Source organism: Calypte anna, chromosome 19 (genome assembly GCF_003957555.1).
Source record: "Calypte anna isolate BGI_N300 chromosome 19, bCalAnn1_v1.p, whole genome shotgun sequence".
NCBI lineage: Eukaryota > Metazoa > Chordata > Aves > Apodiformes > Trochilidae > Calypte > Calypte anna.
Genome location: NC_044264.1, coordinates 9300086 through 9322299, shown reverse-complemented (window position 1 = coordinate 9322299; position 22214 = coordinate 9300086). Strand labels below are relative to the sequence as shown.

General features: G+C 40.9%; 1 protein-coding gene across 1 annotated transcript; it reads left to right on the top strand.

Moving 5' to 3' along the window:
- Positions 1-4031: 4031 nt before the first annotated feature.
- CA4 (carbonic anhydrase 4) lies at positions 4032-19699 on the top strand. Its single transcript, XM_008492333.2, has 8 exons — positions 4032-4443; positions 13799-13852; positions 14108-14278; positions 15987-16144; positions 16313-16405; positions 16651-16714; positions 16900-17063; positions 18108-19699. The coding sequence occupies exons 1-8, from the start codon at positions 4386-4388 to the stop codon at positions 18294-18296; spliced, it is 951 nt and encodes a 316-aa protein (XP_008490555.1). The 5' UTR covers positions 4032-4385; the 3' UTR covers positions 18297-19699.
- Positions 19700-22214: the final 2515 nt, after the last annotated feature.

Genomic DNA, 22214 nt, shown 5'->3' with positions numbered 1-22214 from the left:
AGCTCCCCTCCAAATCCAGCAGGAATCACAAGTGCTCAGCAGCTCTCAGAACAACAGACCCCAGCTGTGACATGCTCAAGTTCATTTCAAAACAGGAAATTAGGTTTAGGGGCTAAGAGTCCTAGTTCTCTGTAATAACCCTTGGACAACATACACTTTTACCTTAGCACAATGCACCAGCTATTCTCTCTGATGTCCTTTATGCTGATAATGCCACCAAGAAACTGGAGTTCTGCCTGAAACTACCAGAGAAAAAGCTGCACCTGTGTAATGAAAATAGCACAGTTAAGCTACAGATGATTTCATGTTCTTTCTGAATACACTGGGCATATGAGGGGAAAAAAAAAAAAAAAAAAAAAGACACAGAAAGGCTAAGGAATTTTTCTGTCCTGGTTTCTTTCCTAGCACATTCTCCCTGAGCTCATGTCCAGTTCCTACTCCCATTCTTAAAAACACCAGACCTTCTTTGTTGGGAAATGCAGTAGTTTGACTTTCTCCTCAGCTGCACTCCAACCAGACACCACAGCAGGCTGTGGACAGCACAAAACCTGAGCCAAAAAATGTCAGGAGACATGGAGCATGGCTAAGTATTGAGGAAGGTTAATTCCTGCTTGCCAGGACCTGCAGCAAAGCCTTGAGAGCAGAACATCCTCCTGCTCAGCCTTTCAGTGGGCATCACGAAGCCTGCACATAAAGAACACTCAGGAAAGGGAGTAATACAAATAAGGAGCTTATTTATCCAATTTATATTTAATTTATGTGGATTAAAGTCTTCCTCTTTGGAGAGGAAGACACAAATGGGTTGTATGATCTCCTTCCAAGATTCTTCTGAGATGTTTTCAAAACAGAGCCCCCTGCTCCTCCTCCGCCCTCTCTCTTTGAGGAATTTCTGCTTTACAGCTTTTGAGTTATCTGACATCCCAGCTCTGTGGCCATGGCCCTCACCAGAACATCAAGCAAAGAAATTCATCAGCCTTGGATGTCTCCTTGCTGTTTGACATGTTAGCTACAAGCCACAAAATGATGGCAAAGGCAGCTTGTTGCAAGAACCTCCCCAGTAAGCAGGCCCTCTCCTGTCTGTGCTGAGCCTGAACACTTCTCTCAGATGCCAGAATTGTTATTTTAACTTTTGAGGAACTTGTATTGTGCTGTCTAAATGGAGACAAGCTTGGATAAACCTGAGGTTGGGTGGTAAATGAAGACTTCCACCCATGAGTAATATGTGAAGGAGCCAGAATGCAGCCTTTAGATACGAAACAGCCCACATAAAGGGAATTATCCTCCTAAACTGAACAATTCCAGAGGCACAGTGAGGACTCTTCTTCCAGGGTCAGCACAGTGTGTGCTTCAAAACCAGAAGTTTTGAAGGCTATAAATACACAGAGCTAAATATACAGCCCAGAGGTCCCTGTCCTCCTAAGCACCTCTTCACAATTCTAGGAAATGTTGAGTTGTTGCTAGTGTTTCATCACTCACTAAATGAAGATTATTCAGACACAAAAAGAAGAGAACTGTAGAGAAATACTGGGAAAAGAAGAGAAGTTGAGTTTTACTGATGAGGATAATAGACAGGGTGTAACTCTAAATGCAGTTCATGCACCAGAGCTGAGCAGAAGGCCAAACAAAGAGACTCAGGGAGAATCACAGCCAGTCTCCATCTTCACCTGAAAGATGAAGACTTAATGCTGGGATTCACCAACAGCTATGAAATTCCAGATTGCCTGTTCTGTGGTGAGGGAACTCTAACAAAGACAATGACAACACACAAACTAAATGAGAGTGTTCTTGCACTCTGAAGAGTAGGTTTCCCAAGTCACTAATCACAAAATCCATCTGTGTTTCAGTCTTGTGCAAGTGCTTCCTTCTCCCACTGCAGGGACAATTCCTCCCAGGACAGCTCATCCATGAGCAGGGTTTGTACTTGAGTCAGCCTCACCCTCAGGATCCTTGGATCTTCCTTGGAAGATCAACAACTCAGCCTCCCAGCACAAAGAGCTGTGCCACCACCTTGATTTTGACTGGGACTCATGCATTTTGCCCCATGGAGTCAGAGCCTGCCTGCTCTCCCATCCCCTCCTGCCTGCAGGAACACGGGGGAGGCAGCAGCTGCTCAGCTGGAAGGTTAGGAACAGCTCTGGACATCCTCTGTCAGCACATGGTAGGCTCATTTGGCTCAGACACCTTCATCAGCCATCACGTCAGCCCCTCTGAACTTCCTGTGAAGCCCTTCTGGTAGCAAGAGGCTCATGTCAGGTCTGCATTTCAGAAACCAGGCTGGGGGAAAGATCTCCAAAATTTTTGCTGCTGTGGCTCTCACTAAGTGTAGTTTTAATCCTTTTTGATTTTCCCTTCTGTAGCTATGGACACAACTGCAATCACTATTCCAGAAAAAAAACCCACTACTGAGTTGAGGGATCTGCCACAGACTCCCTGCATAACTTTGTCTCTCAGCTTCTCTGACCAGGATCCTCATATGTATTTCAGCTCAACATCCAAAGCCCTCAGTGTAAAACCCTTTCAAACTATTCCTAAGTGCAAAGATGCCATCAAAAACTGACAACCAAGCACCTGACAGGTAAGTTTATATAGGGGAAAATAAAGAAAATTAACATGCTATCTGCCCTGCTTATTTAGATTACAGACTTTATAAGGAAAGGGAATGTCTTTCCTTGAGCTTGCTTTCACTTTACAGCACAAATAAAGATACAGTGAACATAACTGCTGGGTGATTTATTACCACTTTAGTAACGACAGGCTGGAGGGTGTACAAAAGAAAAAAAGCCCCAAGAATCCTAAATTTCAAGCTCAAAATTTCAAACCCTCAGATTTTTCAGTCCTAAACAGAAACCTAACCTAGGTTTCTAGCAGGGTCTTGGCTTTCAGAGAACTAAAAACAAAAGAATTTAATCAAAGAGCTTTGGTTCTGCCTCCTCACTGAAGACCATCCTCAGAAAAGAAAAAAGAGAAAAGCCCAAGAGTAAAATGTCTGGCAGATGCCCTTGAAGGCTGACCCCACCTGACACTGCCTGTTCCTGTGTCTTTACGTGCTCAGCATGCACCTTGCTCAGACACCTCCTCTGAGATTGCCAAACTGGGGAGAGAAAAAAAATGCAACAAATTCCCTCATTGTTCTTGTCACTGCAGTCACTATTTATCTAAGCACCATGTGTTAGGCAAATCATCATCTGTTCATTGCTTTAATCTACCTAAATCCAGGGTGGAAAAACACTACCCTGCAAATCTTCATTGTTGGAATGTTATTTATAGCCACCCTTTTTATGAATAAATGACCTGCTCATCAGCCAGCTGTCAGATTTCCCTTTGTTATTGCAGGTCCTGATCCTGTGCAACCCTGCTACTGACAGCAGAATGCCCAAACTTTTCACCTGGAAGCCTCCCCTCTGCCCAGCCCTTTGTGGAGGAGTATCCTGCTCTTCTACTTGCACCCAACCCAGCACGTGGGCTGCACCCCTTTGGAGAGAGAAGGAATTGGGAAAGGGGATGAAGAAGTTGCATTCCCTTTTCTGTTTTTCTCAGTTGTGTCAAAATCCAGCCCCAGCTGCAAAGATGAACATGTGTCTATATAGAGCAAAAGTTATCAGTTTTCTGTACACACCTTTGTTTGTTGACCTCAGAGCCTGAATTTGCCACTGAATCAGACAGAGGGGATTAAAGCATTTAGATAGGAATGCAAAGGGGACAGAAAAAAAATAGATATAAATCTCTGTATGTTATGCTATAGTACTAAAGGCAGGAAAATTAAGAAAAAAAACAGTATTTAGAAAACAAAAAAAAATTCCCAAAACAGAGATGTGTTCCCAGTTAATTCACTAAGTGTAAAAGCACACATAAGGAAGGTGTTGGTATGCCACCTAATAAACATTTCCTGTTACTGCACAAGTCCCATTTTCCAGCCTCACAAATTACTCCAGTCCTGTTCAGAGGGTTGTGGGAACAGGGAGGACGGGGAGTGAGGAAGTTGCTTTTTTGTTTCATTGAGGGTTTTTTGAAACAAAACACTAACCTCAAGGCAAGCAGTAACTGAATGTCATCCGGGCTGTCAGAGAAATGTAGCATTTTAGTAGTAAGTTACTTAACATGCATAGGTTGCAAAGTCCCAGCTCTTCTCTACAGGCTGCTTGCACAGGGCTGGACAGTTGTGTTCCTTCTGCCATTCCTTTTGGAGAAATGAAGAAATTCAGGCAAATGAGGAGTACGGTCAATCTGGAGAAATTACAAAGGGGAGGAGTTCACCTTCCTGGCTATGGCTTTCAGGTCTGTCCAGGACTACTTACTCCAGTATAAAACTGAGAGCAGAAATATGATCACATACTAAGAAGCGTAATCAATTCTGGTGTCAACACTGAGCCTATTTAAAATAGATAATGGAATTGCTGTTCCTTGTTCTGTTCTCTCTGCACATTCTCAAGACAGAGGCACTAGGTAAGTCCTTGTCTGCTCTTTCTAACCCTATGTACACCAAGGTTACTTTTATTTATGATTTGTTTCTGAGTATCAGTACCTGCAGTACAGACTCTCTAATTCTTCTATATGACAAATGAAAAATGTTCTGTTTATTTTTCTGCCTGTTATTTGGGGTAAAATATCAAGTACAGACTTTTCTAATGAATGAACGAGTGGGCTTTTTTTTTCCCCCCACCTTTAGAGATTCTAATTGCCTTCCTCCTCCAAGAAAAATCAATGAAGTTAGACTCAATCTCTGTAGTTAATTATAGATGTACATTTAAAAGATAAAACCAAAATTTCTCTATATGTAAACTTCTTTAAACTTGTTTTAGTTTTCTACTCATATCACTTCGCTGTTTAAGATGTAAGATGAAATCCTTATGGTTGCCTCCTGAGAGAGAAGGAACAATGTGTCTCTGCTGCATCAGCCCAGCAGACCCATCTATTTTTGCAGCCTGTGCACTATGTACATAAGTACCCTCTGCTCCTGCAATGCCTAGATTAAACAGCAATCTATAATTAGGATTGAAAAATGCAGAGGATATTTTTATGCTTCTATTAGATCAGCAGTCCTATAACACTGAATAAATTACCTTTCCTATGTAAATATCAGCACACAGCCTCAAAATTAAAGATAAACACTGCAGTTCTTAGTACTAATGAAGGGTTTATTGTTTGCACTAAAATAGACTAGAGTGCATTAAGGGGAAAAAAAAAAAAGAGCTACAATATTATGAGAGGTATCACGGGGAAGCACTGCACCAGGAGCCTGTTAGAGGGACAGTTTTAAGGTAGATCAAGATTCAGTTGCCAGGCTTAAAGTCACAGAGGTCTGAGGTGCTCAGAAAGTGCCTTAAGAAGCTCTGCCTGAGGGACATGGGGGTGTTTCCCACATTTTATTTCTCTCTTCTGAATGAATTCTCCATATCCTTGGCTCAGTAACTTGCCTTTTCCAGTTCTTACTGGGCAGTTCAAACACTTTCCCACTTCTTTAGCTTGTGTTCTGTGCAGATTCTGTCTCTGGAGCTTCCTACATGTGGTGCAGGTGAATACAAAGAACCTTCACTCTTCCAAAGTCTAAAACTAGAATTTGCTTGATATTTGTTACTGGCTGATTAACACTTTGCTAAAGCTACTGCTCTACTAAGGGATTTATTACAGGATTTGGAGATACTACTTAAAAAACCCTTATGGGCTTTATTAGATTAGCTTTAATAATTTGTGTTTTAGCAGATGGAAATAAGATAGGAAATGCATAGAATACTTCTTGCTGCTCTTTTCCCCAGCCATAATTATTTCCATCTTCTTCCCTGAGTGCAGAGGCCAACTAGAGTCACTAATGCACAACAAACCTCCTCTTCCCCCTATTTTATTTTTCACTTGCAGTAGGAGCTCCAAAGGATACATTCTGCTCAGCAAAATCTTACACATTTCAAGAAAACTCAGCTTCTGAGAGTCAGAATAAATTATTTTTTGTTAGATCTGGCAGGTATCTTTCTTTGTTAAAAAAATAAGGATTTAATTTCTATCTTACCACTGTTTAGAACTAGCCCAGCACTACCTTACCAGCTCATTGCACATACACCTCCATACAGCTCATTGCACAAACACCAGGGCTGTTTTTCTAATCTCACCACCCTACATAAATCTGTCAATACAGCTGACTGCTAATCTTCCCAATTGCTTTTCAGCCTTGACCTACCTTAATATCACAGCACCTATGTTTGGGAATTATTTCTGATAGTCCTTACAGGGCTGTCTAAAGAAGCCAGTTTTATTATCCCCATATTCTACAGAAGGGAAATGGAGGCACAGTGGTGCAGCCAGAGATAAGCCAGCACCAAGAACAGAACCCAGCCACCTTCAATCTCTGTCCAGCACCTCCTCCACTGCCTTTGCTGGCTCTCAGTTAGCATATTCCATTAATAGCTGCACTGGTGCACCTCAGATGGCTTGCTTGATTCCTTTGGGGGATCAATAACCCCCGGGTGCTGCTATTAGACAGGCAGATGAGAGGCAAAATGCCTGCAATGTTCCAACAGGAATATTTCAAACCTTTTGAGAGAGGTTTTATTAATGGTAGATTCAGCCCAGTGCCAACCAGAGAAAAGCAGCTGTAGAGGACAGTAGTATACATCCATCTTTTGTAGTGGGTTTACAGCATGCTCCATGTGTTAATGGAAAATAATTTTCTTTTAAAGGAATGGAATGAACCCCAGCAACTTTTAACCTTTTTCTTTATCACAGACCAGGACTCAGCCATGCAAAGACATTCTCTCACAGTCCATGCTCTAGTGCTCCAGAAGATTGATACATGATAGAACATGATTTCTCTAATTTTCTATACTTCTACTTACATGCTTTTAACTTTCACAAACATAAAATTTACATAACCATGCTGGTGGCACTGAGGTTGCCAGAATTAATTCTCAGTCTGATGTTTCCCCAGGCCATTCAAATACACCTGATATCTCTATTAGCACCATAAAAAGAGATTTTTAACTTCTTCCATCTCCATCTCTAGCTATCTCTCTACTTTGAGATAGTGTCAGTGATAGCTTGTCAGTTCCATTTCATCATGTGCTGGATGAGGTGAGTGGAGAGAGGGCAATTCAGTTGAGTTTCCTAAAGTACCCATGGACTACTGCCTAGAGCAGCTATGGCTTATTGCATTTTCTGTGTTCCAGGTCTTATATTGCAGTTATTACTCTTATTTCTAAAGCAACTGAAAATGCAACTTTTCATCCCAGAGTGCTGATAGGCATCAAGGGTCTTGAGCAGGCAGATTTTTTACTAGGCTGATGAATTCAAGGGCATCAGAGCTCTGAGTCCCAAAATCACTGTTTCTGGTGAGATGCAAAGAGTGGGCAATTTTCCATGTACACAGTGGACCCAATCACATTACTAATGCTCCATTTAAGGCTCAGCCTGCCCAGCCTGAGTACACTACATTGTCATCAATTTCTGTTAACTCAGAGTTTAGCTGAGCTCCTGCAGAACTGCAGTGTGCTGCATCACCTCATCCTTCTCCAGCAGCCAAGCCAGGCTGCTTCCCTGCTGCTCCTGACCTCAGCTCTGGGGAAAGGACAGGAGCATGGCAGAAACCATGCACAGGAGGCAGACACAAGTGAGAAGTGACATTACTTCAGCTTAAGAATTGGTGTCCTTTCTCCTAGAGCAAAAGAACTGGAATATCTCACACGTGCTTCAAGTTGTGCACCCCAACACTTCAAAAACTTGGAGCCATGGTTTCTCCTAGTCCTTACATTTAGGTTTCAAGACTGAAAGCAGAAAAGCAGTTTCAAAGACAAATGCTGCTGTGAAACACCTTTCTCTCAGCTGCCCCCCCAAAAGAGCACACTTAGGTCTTCAAGACCTGCTGAGGGGTCCAGTTTCTCAGGTGAGTGCCTGTCTCCAAGAGAACAGGCTTTTTCCCCTCTGTGGGGATGCTTTGATATGTTTCAGAATATATTTAATGGCCTCTTATTGCATTTTTAAGTCACATTTCTAGCCATAGGATCACTCGTCATAAACCCAGCACAGAAGACAACAAAAGGAGAGCAAAGCCACAAAGTAATTTGTTTGAATTAAATTTTAAAAGCACTTAAAAGAGGATTTCCGAATTTTATTTGGCTCTGCCTCTGTTGCAAACAAAGCAAAGCAAAATAGCCCAGAGATGCAAATCACCTTAGCCCTGGATAGTCATTTTTGCTAAAGGCCAGCTTCCTTCTTTGATACAGCAAATTCATGAGCACACACACATATATATATGGCAGAGGCTAGAGCAGTATCACAGGTCACAACTAAGAACATTTTCCTCCCTCTCAGACACAAAGGAAATTGTTTATAGGGCTTATCAAGGATTCTGCAATCTCTTTGGATTTTTCCTCTAGTATTAAAAAAACTTCACTGAGCACGTAGTTTATATATACATGTGCAAATTATAAACATTGTGCTCTGATCAGATGTGGTAATTTGTAATGCTTCACTACTACAGTGAAGTTTACTTTCAAGATTAACTCCCCACAGTATCTTGGAATGCAGGTACATATAGATGTATATCACTATGAAAAGAAAATGTGCAGGTACAAGTGAACAGGAGAGAGATGAATGAACACAAACATTTGGGTTTGCATAGGTACCCAGAAAAGCATTTGGAACTGATTTTGCCTGTGAAAGGGGTTGGATCAGGACTTCTCTGAGGATGTGTAGTACTTAAGAATGTACAAACAGACTTCTGTCTACCTGCTCAGTTTGTGTTCAGCAATCTCACTAATTAGAAAAGCTGCCTTTGATTCCACATACTTAGGTCACTTTGTCTTGTACTAAAAATAATAAGTTTCACAAAGCAAGCTAAAAAGTGCACAAGTTTTGTCATGTTGATGGGGAAGGCTGCCTTCCCCCTGCTGCAAAAGAGATTCTAGGGAAGGACTTGAAACTGGTGGACAAGAGGGCAGAAAGGAGAACAGTGACAGGGAGGGCAGGCTGGGCTTTCTGGAAAGCAGCAGTGCAGGGGGAGCACTCCCAGCTGGGTGGCTCAGAAAACAAGGGCTTGTCAGAGAGGGCATGGCTGAAAGAGGGTGGCAAGAGGGACAAACAAAGGAGTCAGTCAGTGAAAGAGTCTTTAACTAAAAGAGAGACTTTAACTAAAAAGCAACAGAGGATATTCTGTCTTGCTGCTTCAGGCTGGTTTTTGTTAGTGGCATAAAGGTAACTCACACTTCAAGAGATTACAGTTAATAATTTTATATTTTGGCAGTTAGCTATTTTTAATACATTTCCAACCACTTTCTCCAGAAGGACAAAACCTATTTTAGTGGCTCTTTTGTGCAGATGGACAAACTGACAATTTCCAGCTGGCCTGAGCACCACCTGCCTCACAGCACTGAATCAGAGCAGACGTGAGCTTTCAAACAGCCACTCAGCAGGTCCAAGCAGAGCAGTAAGCAGGGAACAAGTAGAACAAATAATAGATTTAGGAACTTTTATGGAATTCAGGCAATCTGACCATGGTCCAAAGAGCTTAAGGGTCTTTTCCTAGATCACACAATAGCACACTGGCAAACTGCAGACATGCTGGCTCCCAGCCAGATGCACTGTCCTCTGTCCAGCTGCCTAACTGAACAGAAGAGGGAGTTCTCAACTGAAGGAATTTTTTTTGCCTCAAGTTTCCAAGCTAGGCTTGATAGCTAAAACAATCAAAAACATTCACAATAAAATGAAAACAATACGTAATTGTATTGTTTTCCAGCTGTTCTGGTGCCAAGAAACAGCTTTGGTCAGGAAACCAGTTGTAAATTTGACAAGGAAGAAACAGAGATAAGTGGGACTGCTTACTTGCCAAGAGAGACTCCCTAAATTTAACTGTCTTGAACTTTGTGAAGGAAGAGGAGGCCTCCAGCCCTGTTCAGCCCTACTCTAAATTAAAACCCAGCAAAGTCCAGGTGACACCCACAATATGGGGTATCACCACTTGAACCAAGAATTCATAACACAACCTAAGGGGCAGTTACAGTTGATAATCCAGCAACTCTGACTCTAGGTGTAAAAGTGTACTGAATTACACACTTCCAGTGGTGACAACAATGCAAATGTCTTTATTTAATGACATTTAGACAAATAAGACTACTCTGAGCAAATTGTGAATGCTCATGGTTTAACTCACCCCCCTCAGCAGGTATAGGAGTAAACTCTCACCCACCCCAAGGCAGCTCAGCTCCTGTCACAGCAATGGTTGCAGCACCTCAGCAGCAGAAAGAAACAGAAAACCCCACCAAAACACCAAAAAAAGGCCTTATGCTCTGCTGCATAAACTGAAGTTTGACCAAAAAAGCAGTCAGGTGAGGGGACTGCAGGAAGGTGAAGGGCACATTGTCAAGGGATGGGACAAAGGATGGATGAAGCAGGAACAGGAATTACAGATTATGAAGCAACTATTTGAACGCTGTAAACACCAGGGAGGGAAAAGAATTGTTTAGGGTGGTTCAGTGATATTTCTAGGAGTGATGGGATGCAGATAAGCAAGTGGAAAATGTAAGCTATTAAACAGGAAACATTTCCTGACAGTGAAGGCTAATAGACTGTGGAAAAGTCTCCTAAGGGAAGTGGCAGGAGCCGCACAGACAATTAAAAGCAGACTACACAGCATACCTTAGGGTGCAATCATGCCCAAGACCACAGACAACTGACTGGATGTGACAAGTATCTTTCCTTCTTGCTTCAGAAATAAAACCATAAAGCCCAAGGGGAAAAAAGGACCATTGTAATTGCAAGGTCTCCATACAGAAGGAGGAATCGCATCGGACTCAAATAAAATGCAAATTTTCCTTGTCACACAGGGTATGGCAGTTTGGTTCCTCCTGAGCAACATCTACACAAAAGATCCTTTTATCTAGTGTTATGTTACCACAAATATAAAATAACATCTAGTTGACATCAAACATTAATTCATTATTTGCTCAGGCCTTCTGCAATGTTTAATTAAGCTCACAGTTTAAGGTTTAACTGTTTTCAGGCCCTTTTTCATAGGAATTGCTAAATTAGATCCTGTTTAATTCACTGGTGCCACCCAACCTTCTAAACCACACCTGTGATAAGCACTTGATAGAAAAACACCAATTCTTTGTTAGCTTGTAGGCATCAGGAATTCCTCAGAAAGCCTACAAAAATTAGACACTAATTATTTGGAGTACACTGCATTCAACAGAAGAAGGGAAGAATACTCCAGGATGCTGGATGTAAGCTGGCACTTGAGGGCTGGATTTTTTAAAATTGAATTTAAAACCATTTTTTCTTCCCATCATCTTGACCAGCAGGCTGAAAGATCTTTCCTGTGCTCCTGCATCAATCTACTAAGGCATGATTGAAACCCACAAGCTTAGTTGAGAGAACCTGCCCAACACCTCTCAGCTGGTAAAAAAATCAGTGGTTGCTTTGTTTGAGCAGGGTTGGACTCAGACTCAGCAGTGAAAGGCTCCATAACTGACTTCTACTTCACCCCTCTGATACAGAGCCACTGTATCAGGACCACTGACAAGAAGATTTGGTGATATTTACCTTCCCTCAGTGCTTCCTGTGGTTGTCCCTGATTATCCTGGTTCTGTGGTCATGGTCTGAAAGGTTCACAGCCTTGCACCCAGTGAACAATGCACTTGTTGCACTCACTCCTAATTGTGAATCATACTGACCATAAAATTTGATTTGCATTACAGTAACACTTTGATGTCTAAGGCATGATCACAATCCCATTGTGCAAGGCACTGCACAAACCCAGAACAGTCGACCTTGTTCCAGGAATTGACAGTAAACACAGTGTAATACCAACTGACCTTGATTTCTCACCTGACAAATTTCCTCTTTCCTTTAACTCACATCCCATACCTTTGCAGGTACCCATCCTTTCATGCTGCAGATATTTTCACCTTTTAAATCCTTTTTTTTTTGTCCATGTTATTCAACAATGCAGCATTTTTTTCTTCTGAAGGTTCTTGCACATCCAACTTGTCACAGGGTGCTAGTGCAGCAGTTGTTAAATCAAACCCTGACCACTGGGCTACAGCAGTTGCCAAAAATCTGTCTGCAGTCATTCACCCATGCAAACACTACCACAGATGAGACATAACCAAGCAATGTGAAGATTGGCTTACCTGGTATTTGCTCTGCATTTATTGATTAAAATATTGATTAAGGCCCTTGGTGTCATTCTGTGCTTGGAACTTCTGGTTCTGTTTCCCCGTGGAGATGAGAAATTGCTCAGCTCTGCTGGAGGTGCTGGTGTCTTGTGTACACAGCTGAAAAAATGCAACAATCAAGTTTTAGAAATGGCAGGCCCTAGAGCCAGGCTTTGGTGTTTGTTTAGAACTGTGGGAATAAATAAAGTCTTGTTGAAATATTTTTTTAAATATAATAACAAACCAAATGTAGATGTCACTGCAGTTCTTACAATACGACTGTAGCAACGTTGCTTGCATTTTATCTCAATATTGCTAAACTAGAAAGTGAGTCAACATTATTTATAATTTTCAGCAAAAATCTAGTTTTTTTGTGAGAGGAGCTAGAAAAGTACCATTTTTAAGATCAAATGAATTGCCAAAAGCTCACCCAAGTTTCCCTCTGCTGTTGCAGCTAGCCACATTTCATACCAAGGTTCTCTATATAACCTCTAAATGGTATTTAGATGGTACTGGTTGGATGGTATTGCTGTGTTACTGATATGAATATAAAGGTGTTAAAAGCAATAAGCCTTCCAGCAGACACATTATAAAAGGGCACAAATTATGGTAATTAGCAATCTAATGCCAGGACTTCTCCATAATAATCTAAAACTGATTAGCTACTTAGGAAGATGCCTATAAAGCACAGACAAACAGGAACTATGGTATTAATCATAAGAGGCTTTGAGTTGTTACTGATCCAATAATTAATTCCTTTTAGTTATATACTGCCACTGCAGCATGCTGGATAAACAGACTAGTCCTGACTTCTCTGACTGGATCAGCATTTAAGTTAAATCAGCTCCCTCTGAATTTTGTATTTCTTCTGGCAACAAAAATGTAAGATTCAGATGTTCTATTGAAAAATTCTGCAGCCATCTGCATGGGATCACAGCTGAGTTAGAAGCAAGATTCTTCATTTCTTTCAGAAATGAGAATCTTTATTTCTTCTTCCTGATTGTACCAAGTAATTTTAAAATAGTTCCTGGAAAGCAGCAAGATGCTCTCTTGCCTAAGTGAATTTACAGGTACATGAAAAGATGGCAAGTGCAGAAGTGATAAAAGCAAATTTATTTTAGCACTACATATATTCAGATGTGGAACTTTTGGCTCAAGAAGTTGCTGAAGCCAAGGTTTCCAAACCAAATTATTTAAAACTGGAGCCCATTTAGAGTTCCAGTATTTCCTGCTAGCACAGTTTTCTGGAGGAGCATTAACAGGTGTGTTTTGATTCATTAAAGACTGGAGGACACCTAGAGAGTGGACAGAGATGCCAACTGCAGAATTTTTATGTTCTCTTTGGAATTATTTGATAATAGAACCCAGCCAGACTTGCTGGATGGTGTGCTCCATACTGCTAAGAAATCTTTAGCAATTGAAAATTTCTTTACAGCTGAAGCACTCACCTCTTACCAGCCACTCTTGTTTATATATGGAAGAAATTAAACATCTTCAATAAGCTGGGCAGGCAAAACCAAGGTGATGTCAAAACTGGGTACCCAGCTATCACTCTCTGATCCACAAGCTGCAAATCCATTTCCCATCTGCTCACTGGGGGGACAATTTGCACAGCTTTTTAGTATCTGAGTTTTCAATGATTTTTTTTTTTTCTTTTTTAGTTGGAAGCCACTGGTGCTATTATTCACAGACACATGAACATCCAGACTGTGAAGGTACTGCTAAACCATTTTTAAACCATTATGTTTTTATGCTTAACAGAACATTCTTGACATATATTAAAACTTTTAAAGGTATAAAAAATTATATGCTAAGAAACTTCTTGCATTAAATTCCAACATCCAAAGAGCTTTTCTCCAAAAGTGTCTTGCATGGTTCTCCATGCAATAATATGTTGACTGTTGGGTGGCTTGGCTTTATTAAGAATTTGCAGTCTGCAGAGAAAAATTATTTTATTCATTCTTAAATAGATCCTCGGCATTGGTATCTGAGAGAAGTCACCTGCAATGGAAACAAGCAGTCACCTATCAATATTGTCACCAGAAATGCCATTTATGACAACAGCCTTAAGCCACTGAATTTTGAAGGATACGATGTGAGGGGATCTTCAAAATGGAACCTAGAAAATAATGGACATACAGGCAAGTACTGTCAAACTGTTACTGTTCTAGGGGATTTACTTGTGCCTGCACTTGGAGCTACTTCTTCCGTGTCTTAACAAGCTGTTAGGTATCACTACTGCTACTTAAAACCTTGTTTTCTCCACAAACAGGAGTAATCTGATGTTGGCTTGTTGATCAGCTTCTTAGAGAGGCAGTAAACAGGGAACCAGTGAATAACAAGTCAGTAAGCAAGGAGGGAATCAGTGAATAGGAACTCAGTGTTTGACTCCCTCCCCTTTTCTCCAGTAAAATCAATAGCAATGATGATGCTTCAGCAGTATTATGCTAAATTACTCTAATTTTAAAAATAAAACTGTTGTTCTTTTTTAGAAAATAAATATCTAAGCTTCTTAAAATCACTGAGGGATTGAGCTGCCAACTCCCTGAAATGGAAAGGTGCAAGTGGCAAGTATTTTCCTAACTTTAAGTAGGAAGGTGGGAAGGCTGGGCAGATTTTCAAGGCCAGAGATTCTAGTGAAAAACACTGGCATTTGGACAGACAATGAGAAAAAGACATGTTTTGACTTTTCACTAGCATTTGGGTTAATGACTTTCCCATTACAGGATGATATTCAAGAATCTCCACATTATAGCAACTGTGCATAGAAATTTCTTTTACACAAAAATTATTATTCATAAGGATTGATCAGAACTCATCTTTCTCAGCCCTGCAAAAGGATTAAGTTGTTTTTTTTTAAACTGGGCTTTTAAAATGTCTTCCTTCCGAGGGCAACCAACTCCTGTGCTACAATGAGTACAACATTGGAGTTGTTAATGCTTAAATTACATCTGCAATTAGAAGCTCTACATGAGATTAGGCTGCCATTATGTTCAGTGATGTGCAGAGAGCAAAGGTCAGTGTCTCAAAGGTCTTACAATCCAGATAAATGAAGCCAAAGATAGGTTGCTCATCCATTTAGAGAGAAAAAAGCAAAGTAACCAAGTGACTCATGCAAGCTTCCAGTTCATTTGGAATTCAGAATAGAAATTAAATCTCTGGAGCTTCAATCTTGGTCAAAACAATTTTTCATATGGAAAGAAAAATACTGTGCTTAATGTAGAGGTCTTAATAAGTAAATTTTATAAATATATCCCAAATGTCTCAAGCACAGGAAGTGATGGTGATTTATAGCTAGAAAAACACCAAAGAAAATGTTGTTTTGCTGTTAAGAATGGATCAAGCATCACATTAAGCAGATAAAATTACTTAGAAGCTTAGGCTTAAGTTGCAATGCTACTCTAAATCAAACCAGAACATCTTTAAGCCCTGCCTAAAAGAGATCCATATCTTAATGTATTTTAGTTGTTATTATATATTCAGCTGAATGAATGGGTAGCTCAGCTCTCCAGCATGTGAGGGTCTACACAGGCCATTCAAGTTCAAGGTGGAACTGGGAACAGAATCACCAAGGGCTGCACCACAAAGGGATTCCTAAACACTGCATAGCCCTGCAGAGTGGACTAAGACATTTCTCCTGTTCCTCTTGAACTCACCCCAGCCAACAGTTTGTCAGAGTTCAGCCTCTGTAGCCTTGAACTTCTGGAAGACCTGGTATGGAAACACAAGAAAAGCAGGATAAATGTCAATCTTGAGAAAATGCATCTCTCTATTCTCACATACTACTAATATGGATTTGATTTTTTTTTTTAAATAGAAAACCAAACAATCCCTATTTGTTTTCCACAGTTAAAGTAATATTAAACACATCCCCTAAAATTGGAGGCGGTGGTCTGGGAAGAAAATACAAGGCAATAGAATTTCACCTGCACTGGGGAATTGAAGGGGTGTCACAGTACCTGCCTGGCTCAGAGCACAGCATAGATGGAGAAAAACAAGCCATGGAGGTAGGTCAGACTGTTGGCTTTTACTCCAGAACTCTAGCTTTTTAAGATACTGTTGCATTAAAACCTATTGGATACTTCTCATATGAAATCCCAACAGTGGGAAAAAACAGAAGCTTAAAACTATACAGGAAAAATGAACAATAATTGGCCTTGACTATTGTGTTACAGCTTCATATTGTCCACATCAGAGATGATGTTTCGGATATAACAGAAGCAAAGAAAAATGCAGATGGGGTGGCTGTGTTAGCATTCTTTATAAAGGTAGGTAGCCAAGTTTTTGATTGTTCATCTCAAATCTATCAGCAATTTGGCTGAGTGATCAATTTTGTTTAAGTTATAGTAGTCCAAGACCTAAGCCTCCCTATCTTCTGCAGTTCTTTTATCCTTCTCCATATTCTGCTTGCTGTTATGTTTGAAGCCTTGTGGTTCTTTTCTGTTTTATTCACATTTAAATTGACCAGTTGTTGAGAAGCACATGATTCAGAATACAAATATTTCCATTTCAGGTTCAAGGAGAAAACAAAAACTTTGCATCTCTCATAAATGAATTAGAGAACATTAAATACAAAGGTAAGATATTTGTGTTGGTCAGACTGCAACATGTATTCTGGGCACACAGATGATCAAGTGGTTCAATCCTGTCCTAATTGTAATAGAGATTGTTACTTGAATTTCAAAGCCAAATGATAAAGATGAGGTTTTCAAGCACTCAGAGCCCCCCTTGTCACCAGCAGTAACAAACATGGTTTGTCTAGGGCAAACAGCACAGATGGAAGCTTTGGCACTGAGTTCTCTGCTCCCACCCAAGGAGGAGCTTGGGAGGTACTATCGGTATGAGGGCTCCCTCACCACTCCTGACTGCCACGAGGGTGTCATCTGGACAATATTTGAGAAGCCAATTGAACTCAGCATTTCCCAGGTGAGTCACAGAGGGGAGAGAGACTGGAAGGTCTCTTGATGGTTATTTTGTTCCTCTGCCTGCTCATTCCCATAATTTAACAGGGATTTCTCAGCTGCTCTGCTGCTGTGTTCCCGTGACACTCTTGGCATTAACCTAAACATAGTCCCTGGTGCCAGTTTCTCAACTCTACTAAATCATCTCTCAAAAAATGGCAGGAAAGGGAAATGACAGTGTGAAGAAAGCCAAAAGATCCCACAGGTAAACTCCTAGCTCAGCACTTCGTCAGCACCACTTCCACTGCTGTTATCTGCTCCCCCACAAAGATCACTGCTTTTCTCCTCCTGCTTTAAGTGCCAGGATACCAGAACAGAATACTTGAAAATGGAAACTTTATGTTTACCAGCATCACCTTTAAGCAACCCCTTTTTGGCCTATAGGGAGGAACAGTACACTGAACCACTGACTGCCTCAAAAACAGATTGTTCAGCTGAGAGAGTACATGATTAAAAAATTCAGATGTCCTGGAGTGATCTCTAAGCAATACTACCAGCCAGCATAGCCTGGGCCAGAGCCAGCATCTGCATTTTAGTTCCTTACCTGCAGTGTACTCATAATCACTTCAATCACTTAAGTCACACAGCATGGCACAGTACACAAGGGTGAGCATCTGCATGCTCTGGGCCAGCTTTGCCCAGTTTGAAGCAGTTTGAAATCTGAAGCAAAGAAATAAATCCAAGTCATCTCACTTTGTGTCCCTCTGATGTGATGGACAAGGGCAGGACTGTGTGCGTCAGGAGGACTGGTGTAACCTGGCCCTTGAGCTGGACAAAGCAATTTGGCTCATGCAGAAAGGAAGTCCTCATGATTTGCAAGGCTGAAAGAAATCATCTGTTGGTGACCTCTGGCAGTGGCCTCCATCACATTATTTCCTGCAAAGTTTAATGCATCCACACACTCCAAAACAATGCCACAGATTAAGGCACTGCACATATATAATATTATGACTTCCAATGTACCGTGGAAAAAGGATTTAACAAAATTTTTTTTTTTTGGTGTCTGCAGATTTCTCGTTTTTCAACAGTCCACTTTGAAGGGAAGAACTCAACCTTCATGGTGGAAAATTTCCGGCCTGCTCAGTCCCTGAACAAACGCAAGGTGTACTGGTCCAATGCCAGCATGCTCCTGCCTCCTGCTAAGGTCTTAATGTTGGCCCTGATGCTCACCTACATCCTGAGTTCTCTGTTCCAGTGAATACTTCTCACCTCATTCAAGGCTCTGGGCTTTTTGGAGGGTTTTTTTGTTGTTGGCTCTTTGTATCAAGTAGTGCCTCTTAACTACTGCCTTCTGAATCCTATCTCAATAGAGACTTTAACCTTGTCCTCCTCCAGATACTAACCAAGGACTTCTGTTGCTGCTTCTATATAAAATGAAACCCATTGCACTAAATCACAAGAATTCAAAGGAAATGTAAGAGAAAGCTATGAAGATTCAAATTTAGAAAAAACAGACAAACAAACACAAAAAACACCTACAGGAAACATTAGGATGGATTAACTGCAAGCCTGTAGTTTTAACACTGGAGGACATTCTAGAAATTATACAGAGGACCTTCAAGAGGAATCTGTTTTTAAGTGCCTAGAAAGGGTTTTGTTTGGAGTATGTTTACATTCAACACTGCAAATCAGGAAGACAGTAACACGTGGAGTAATTCTTATCATCTCTACATTGTCCTTCATGAAGGTACAGTACAGAGCAAAGAAAAATTGTTGACACAGCTCAGCAACATCTGGGTCATCCTGTCTAGTGAAGGATACATGACAGATTTCATCTGTGCTAACACAGTTTTCCCTTCTTCCTTCAGAATATTTAAAGTTAAATTATAGCTGAGGATACAGGATTCCTTTCATCTGATCTACTGATTCTGGATTTCAGGCTTCTCTGCTAAACTATTTATTTCTCCTAGTATGGAATCCTACTCTGGGATGCCCATGGCCAATAAGTTGTGCTACAAAGATAAAGGGAATCTCAGCACAGTGGCACATGTGTGGAAATTCCCTCTCTCTGGAGGGCTGCATCTGAAGCATCAGACTTTGATGATCCTTAACAGTTTTCATACCTTTTTTCCAAGAAGACTGTCATTTGAACTGTTTTCTTCAGATCTTACCCAATTATTTACTGAATATACTGGGAAATGGGATTTCCTTTTATTATTCCAGTTCTCCAGTTCTCTCTCTGAAGACAGACACAACAGTTTTCTATTGCCATATAATGTTACAGCTTCTTTAAGAATTTTAGATTTTGGCCACACCAAAATAGGATTTCACATTAGCTGGCTTGTATATTTATTTTATTTTTTTTTCTTTTGGGCTTGGTTTGCAGAGATGACTTTATGCTACAGCTCTATGGCCATTTTGAGACAAATAATAGCAGTGAGATTAACCACAGCTCACCAAAGGAGGAAATGCAGGGTGAAAAATTATTTTCATACTTAATCAATAATATAAGCTTAAAAAAAAAACCCAATACCACACAGGAAGACAAGTTCACCTTTTTAAGTTTAGAGGAATGATTAAGACTTTAACTGTATTTTCAGCTAGCTGAAAAACTTTTGTGAAGGGAACATAAATGAAGGATTAAAGTTGAACAGAGACCTATGATTGCTTTGAGTTTTTATTCTTTTTGTCCTTGCTGCAGGGGAATCCAGAGAACACTCCATCAGAAAAGTAATGCAATTTTTTTTCCCTGTTTTCTTCACAACATTTAGGGTTGGGTTTACTTTTTTTTTTTTTTTTTTTTTTTAGTGGTGGGGGATGTGAAGAAGGGAGGGATTTGCAGTACATTTTACTTCACATGGGTCATTATGGTATTATCCGTACACAGCAAAATTGCTTTGTGTGGGACACCTTGCTCAGCAGACCCAGGACACACACCCAGCCTCTCAAGGTGGAAGGTAAAGGACAGGCAAATTTCCTACAATAAAAGAAAGGGCACTGTGGATTTACCCATTTAACTCCTCTGTACAAGCAGGCTTGAAGTGGGACATTGTTCCCTTTTGTGAAGATAGTTATGGAAAAGTGTTTCAGAGGTACCTTCAAAATTTTCAAGAATTTTGTCTGTACAACATTTGGCATGAAACTTCTTAGATTGCAAAGACACTAGGAAATGATAGTGACTCCTGAAGAACAAATACTCAAGCCCTGGTAATACAGGAAAGGGTGGGGGAAGGAACATAGGTATCTAAAAGACCAGCATTGTCCCATGTACAGAAAAGTTAACACAGAACTTTCCTAATACATTTCACATATGTTGGAGCCAGAGTTGAAGACAGCTTAGCTCCTCTGACTGCAAACTGGAGTACAAGAGAAAATTAAAGGAGCCTGGAAAATAAAATTCACTAGAAATGTATGTTTTAGGTTTAACACAAAAAAGACCAGCAGGAGTATGCTAACATTTGGATTGTAGAAAATCAGCCGTACTAACTAATCCCAAAACATTCTGGGAGATTATCCAAGTCTGGATGTAGCTTTGCTTGTGAAAGCCCAGGAAGCAGCTTGGTGTAGGGTTCACCTGTAATGAATGTCAGGGTAGAGCCCATTCACCAAAAAGCTCAACTACCACTAAGGACTCAACAGCCTTCAGTAGGTTCTCCCTATTTCTAAAATGATACCAAACTGAGATTACATGGTGGTGCATAAAGCATCCAAAAACCAGTCCTTTTCCAGGTTTGGACCAGACCTTGATTCAAGGTCTTCAGAGGTCTGAGAGGTGTAGGAGCAGATCTACTACAGCAGCACAGGTCCAGCTTCACTCCTATCACAATCATCTGACAGTAGCAGGGGAGGGTGACAGGAGGGGCAGACACACAAAAAAAATCCCAAATACAATATGTTTGCAGCAAAACATTTTCTCAGGAAGCAGAAAGAGACAAGGAAACCTAGCCATTACTCACAAGAAATATATTTACACCATCCACACAGAATTTCAACAAACTTGCCAGCTTCATTGTGTGGTCAGCTCCTCCTTCTGACCAACATGAGCTCAAAATGCACTTCTCTCCTGTAAAAAATTATTTTTCCATGATTGCTTGGAGAAAAGCATAGAGCTTTCTGCTTCTTCCTTTCCTCCCTTGCCCATCCAGAAGTAGATTTCACAGGGAAGACAGCATTTGCTGGCAAAGCCAGCAGCCTTCCTTGTAAACAGGTATCATATAGCAAATCCACATGACCCATATCCACATCCCTCTCTATGCTAAATAGCAAATCCACATAAAATATCCCTCCATCCACCTGGAGTCAAAAAAAAAGGATACAGAGAATCCTACCTAGCTTCCCAGGCTGGTTTTGAAGTTTAATGTCTTACTACCTGGTGTAACATCATTCACCTCTGATCCAGAGACAGGGGAGTCCATTTCCTACAGCTCCTACATTGCACAGATGGTAACACTCCACAACAAAAATGGTGATTTTCTTCCAATAAGCATTACAAATAGTTGAGATTTAAATGACAGAGGAAAAACCCATCATGGTAGCACTGTGCAGGCAGGGGTGGCCATGGAAAACATTTCCCATAGGAAAAAATAATTTACAAATTAAAAAAAAAAAAGTTCAGGGTTTACTAGGAAATTAATGTGTATTTGTGGAAAAGCCAATAAAACTCTAGCTGAGGTGCACTAAAACACATGAAGAGGCTGAGACTGGCAGCCTCGGGCCATGGCACCCAGCCTGACAAGCTGACCACAGCTTTGTGGGATTATTCCACAAGAAGCATCTAAAACCCACCTCACACATCCAATGTCTCCCTTCCTGGCTGTGTACAGCACCTTATGAAATCATCTGTTTCAACCCAAGGAGAAGCACCCACAAACAAGCAGCCGATGCACCCGGGATGCCCGCTGGGGCCACTCTGAGGTGAGAATGGCGGCGGGGCAGGCACCCTCTGTCATCAAACCTGGGTTGAAGTGCCAGGCAAGGGCAGGCCTGCCACTTAAAAAATTAATTGGAAAAAAAAAAAAAAGAGGGAAAAATAAGAAAAAATGAGGAGAAAAGACAAAAAGGCACTCTCAGCATGGCAGGGATGGCAGGTGAGGGATTGGGAACCCACAACCTGTGTGCTGCTGTTGGCCACCATCTTGTGAGGGACTGGGCTGAAGTGCCAGACTAGGGCAGGCTT

Coding starts and splice junctions, on each gene's coding strand:
- CA4 (XM_008492333.2), top strand. CDS start 4,386: ATGGAATTGCTGTTCCTTGTTCTGTTCTCTCTGCACATTCTCAAGACA. Junction 16,715..16,899: donor AGAGAACATTAAATACAAAG/GTAAGATATTTG, acceptor TGGTTTGTCTAG/GGCAAACAGCACAGATGGAA. Junction 17,064..18,107: donor TTGAACTCAGCATTTCCCAG/GTGAGTCACAGA, acceptor TGGTGTCTGCAG/ATTTCTCGTTTTTCAACAGT.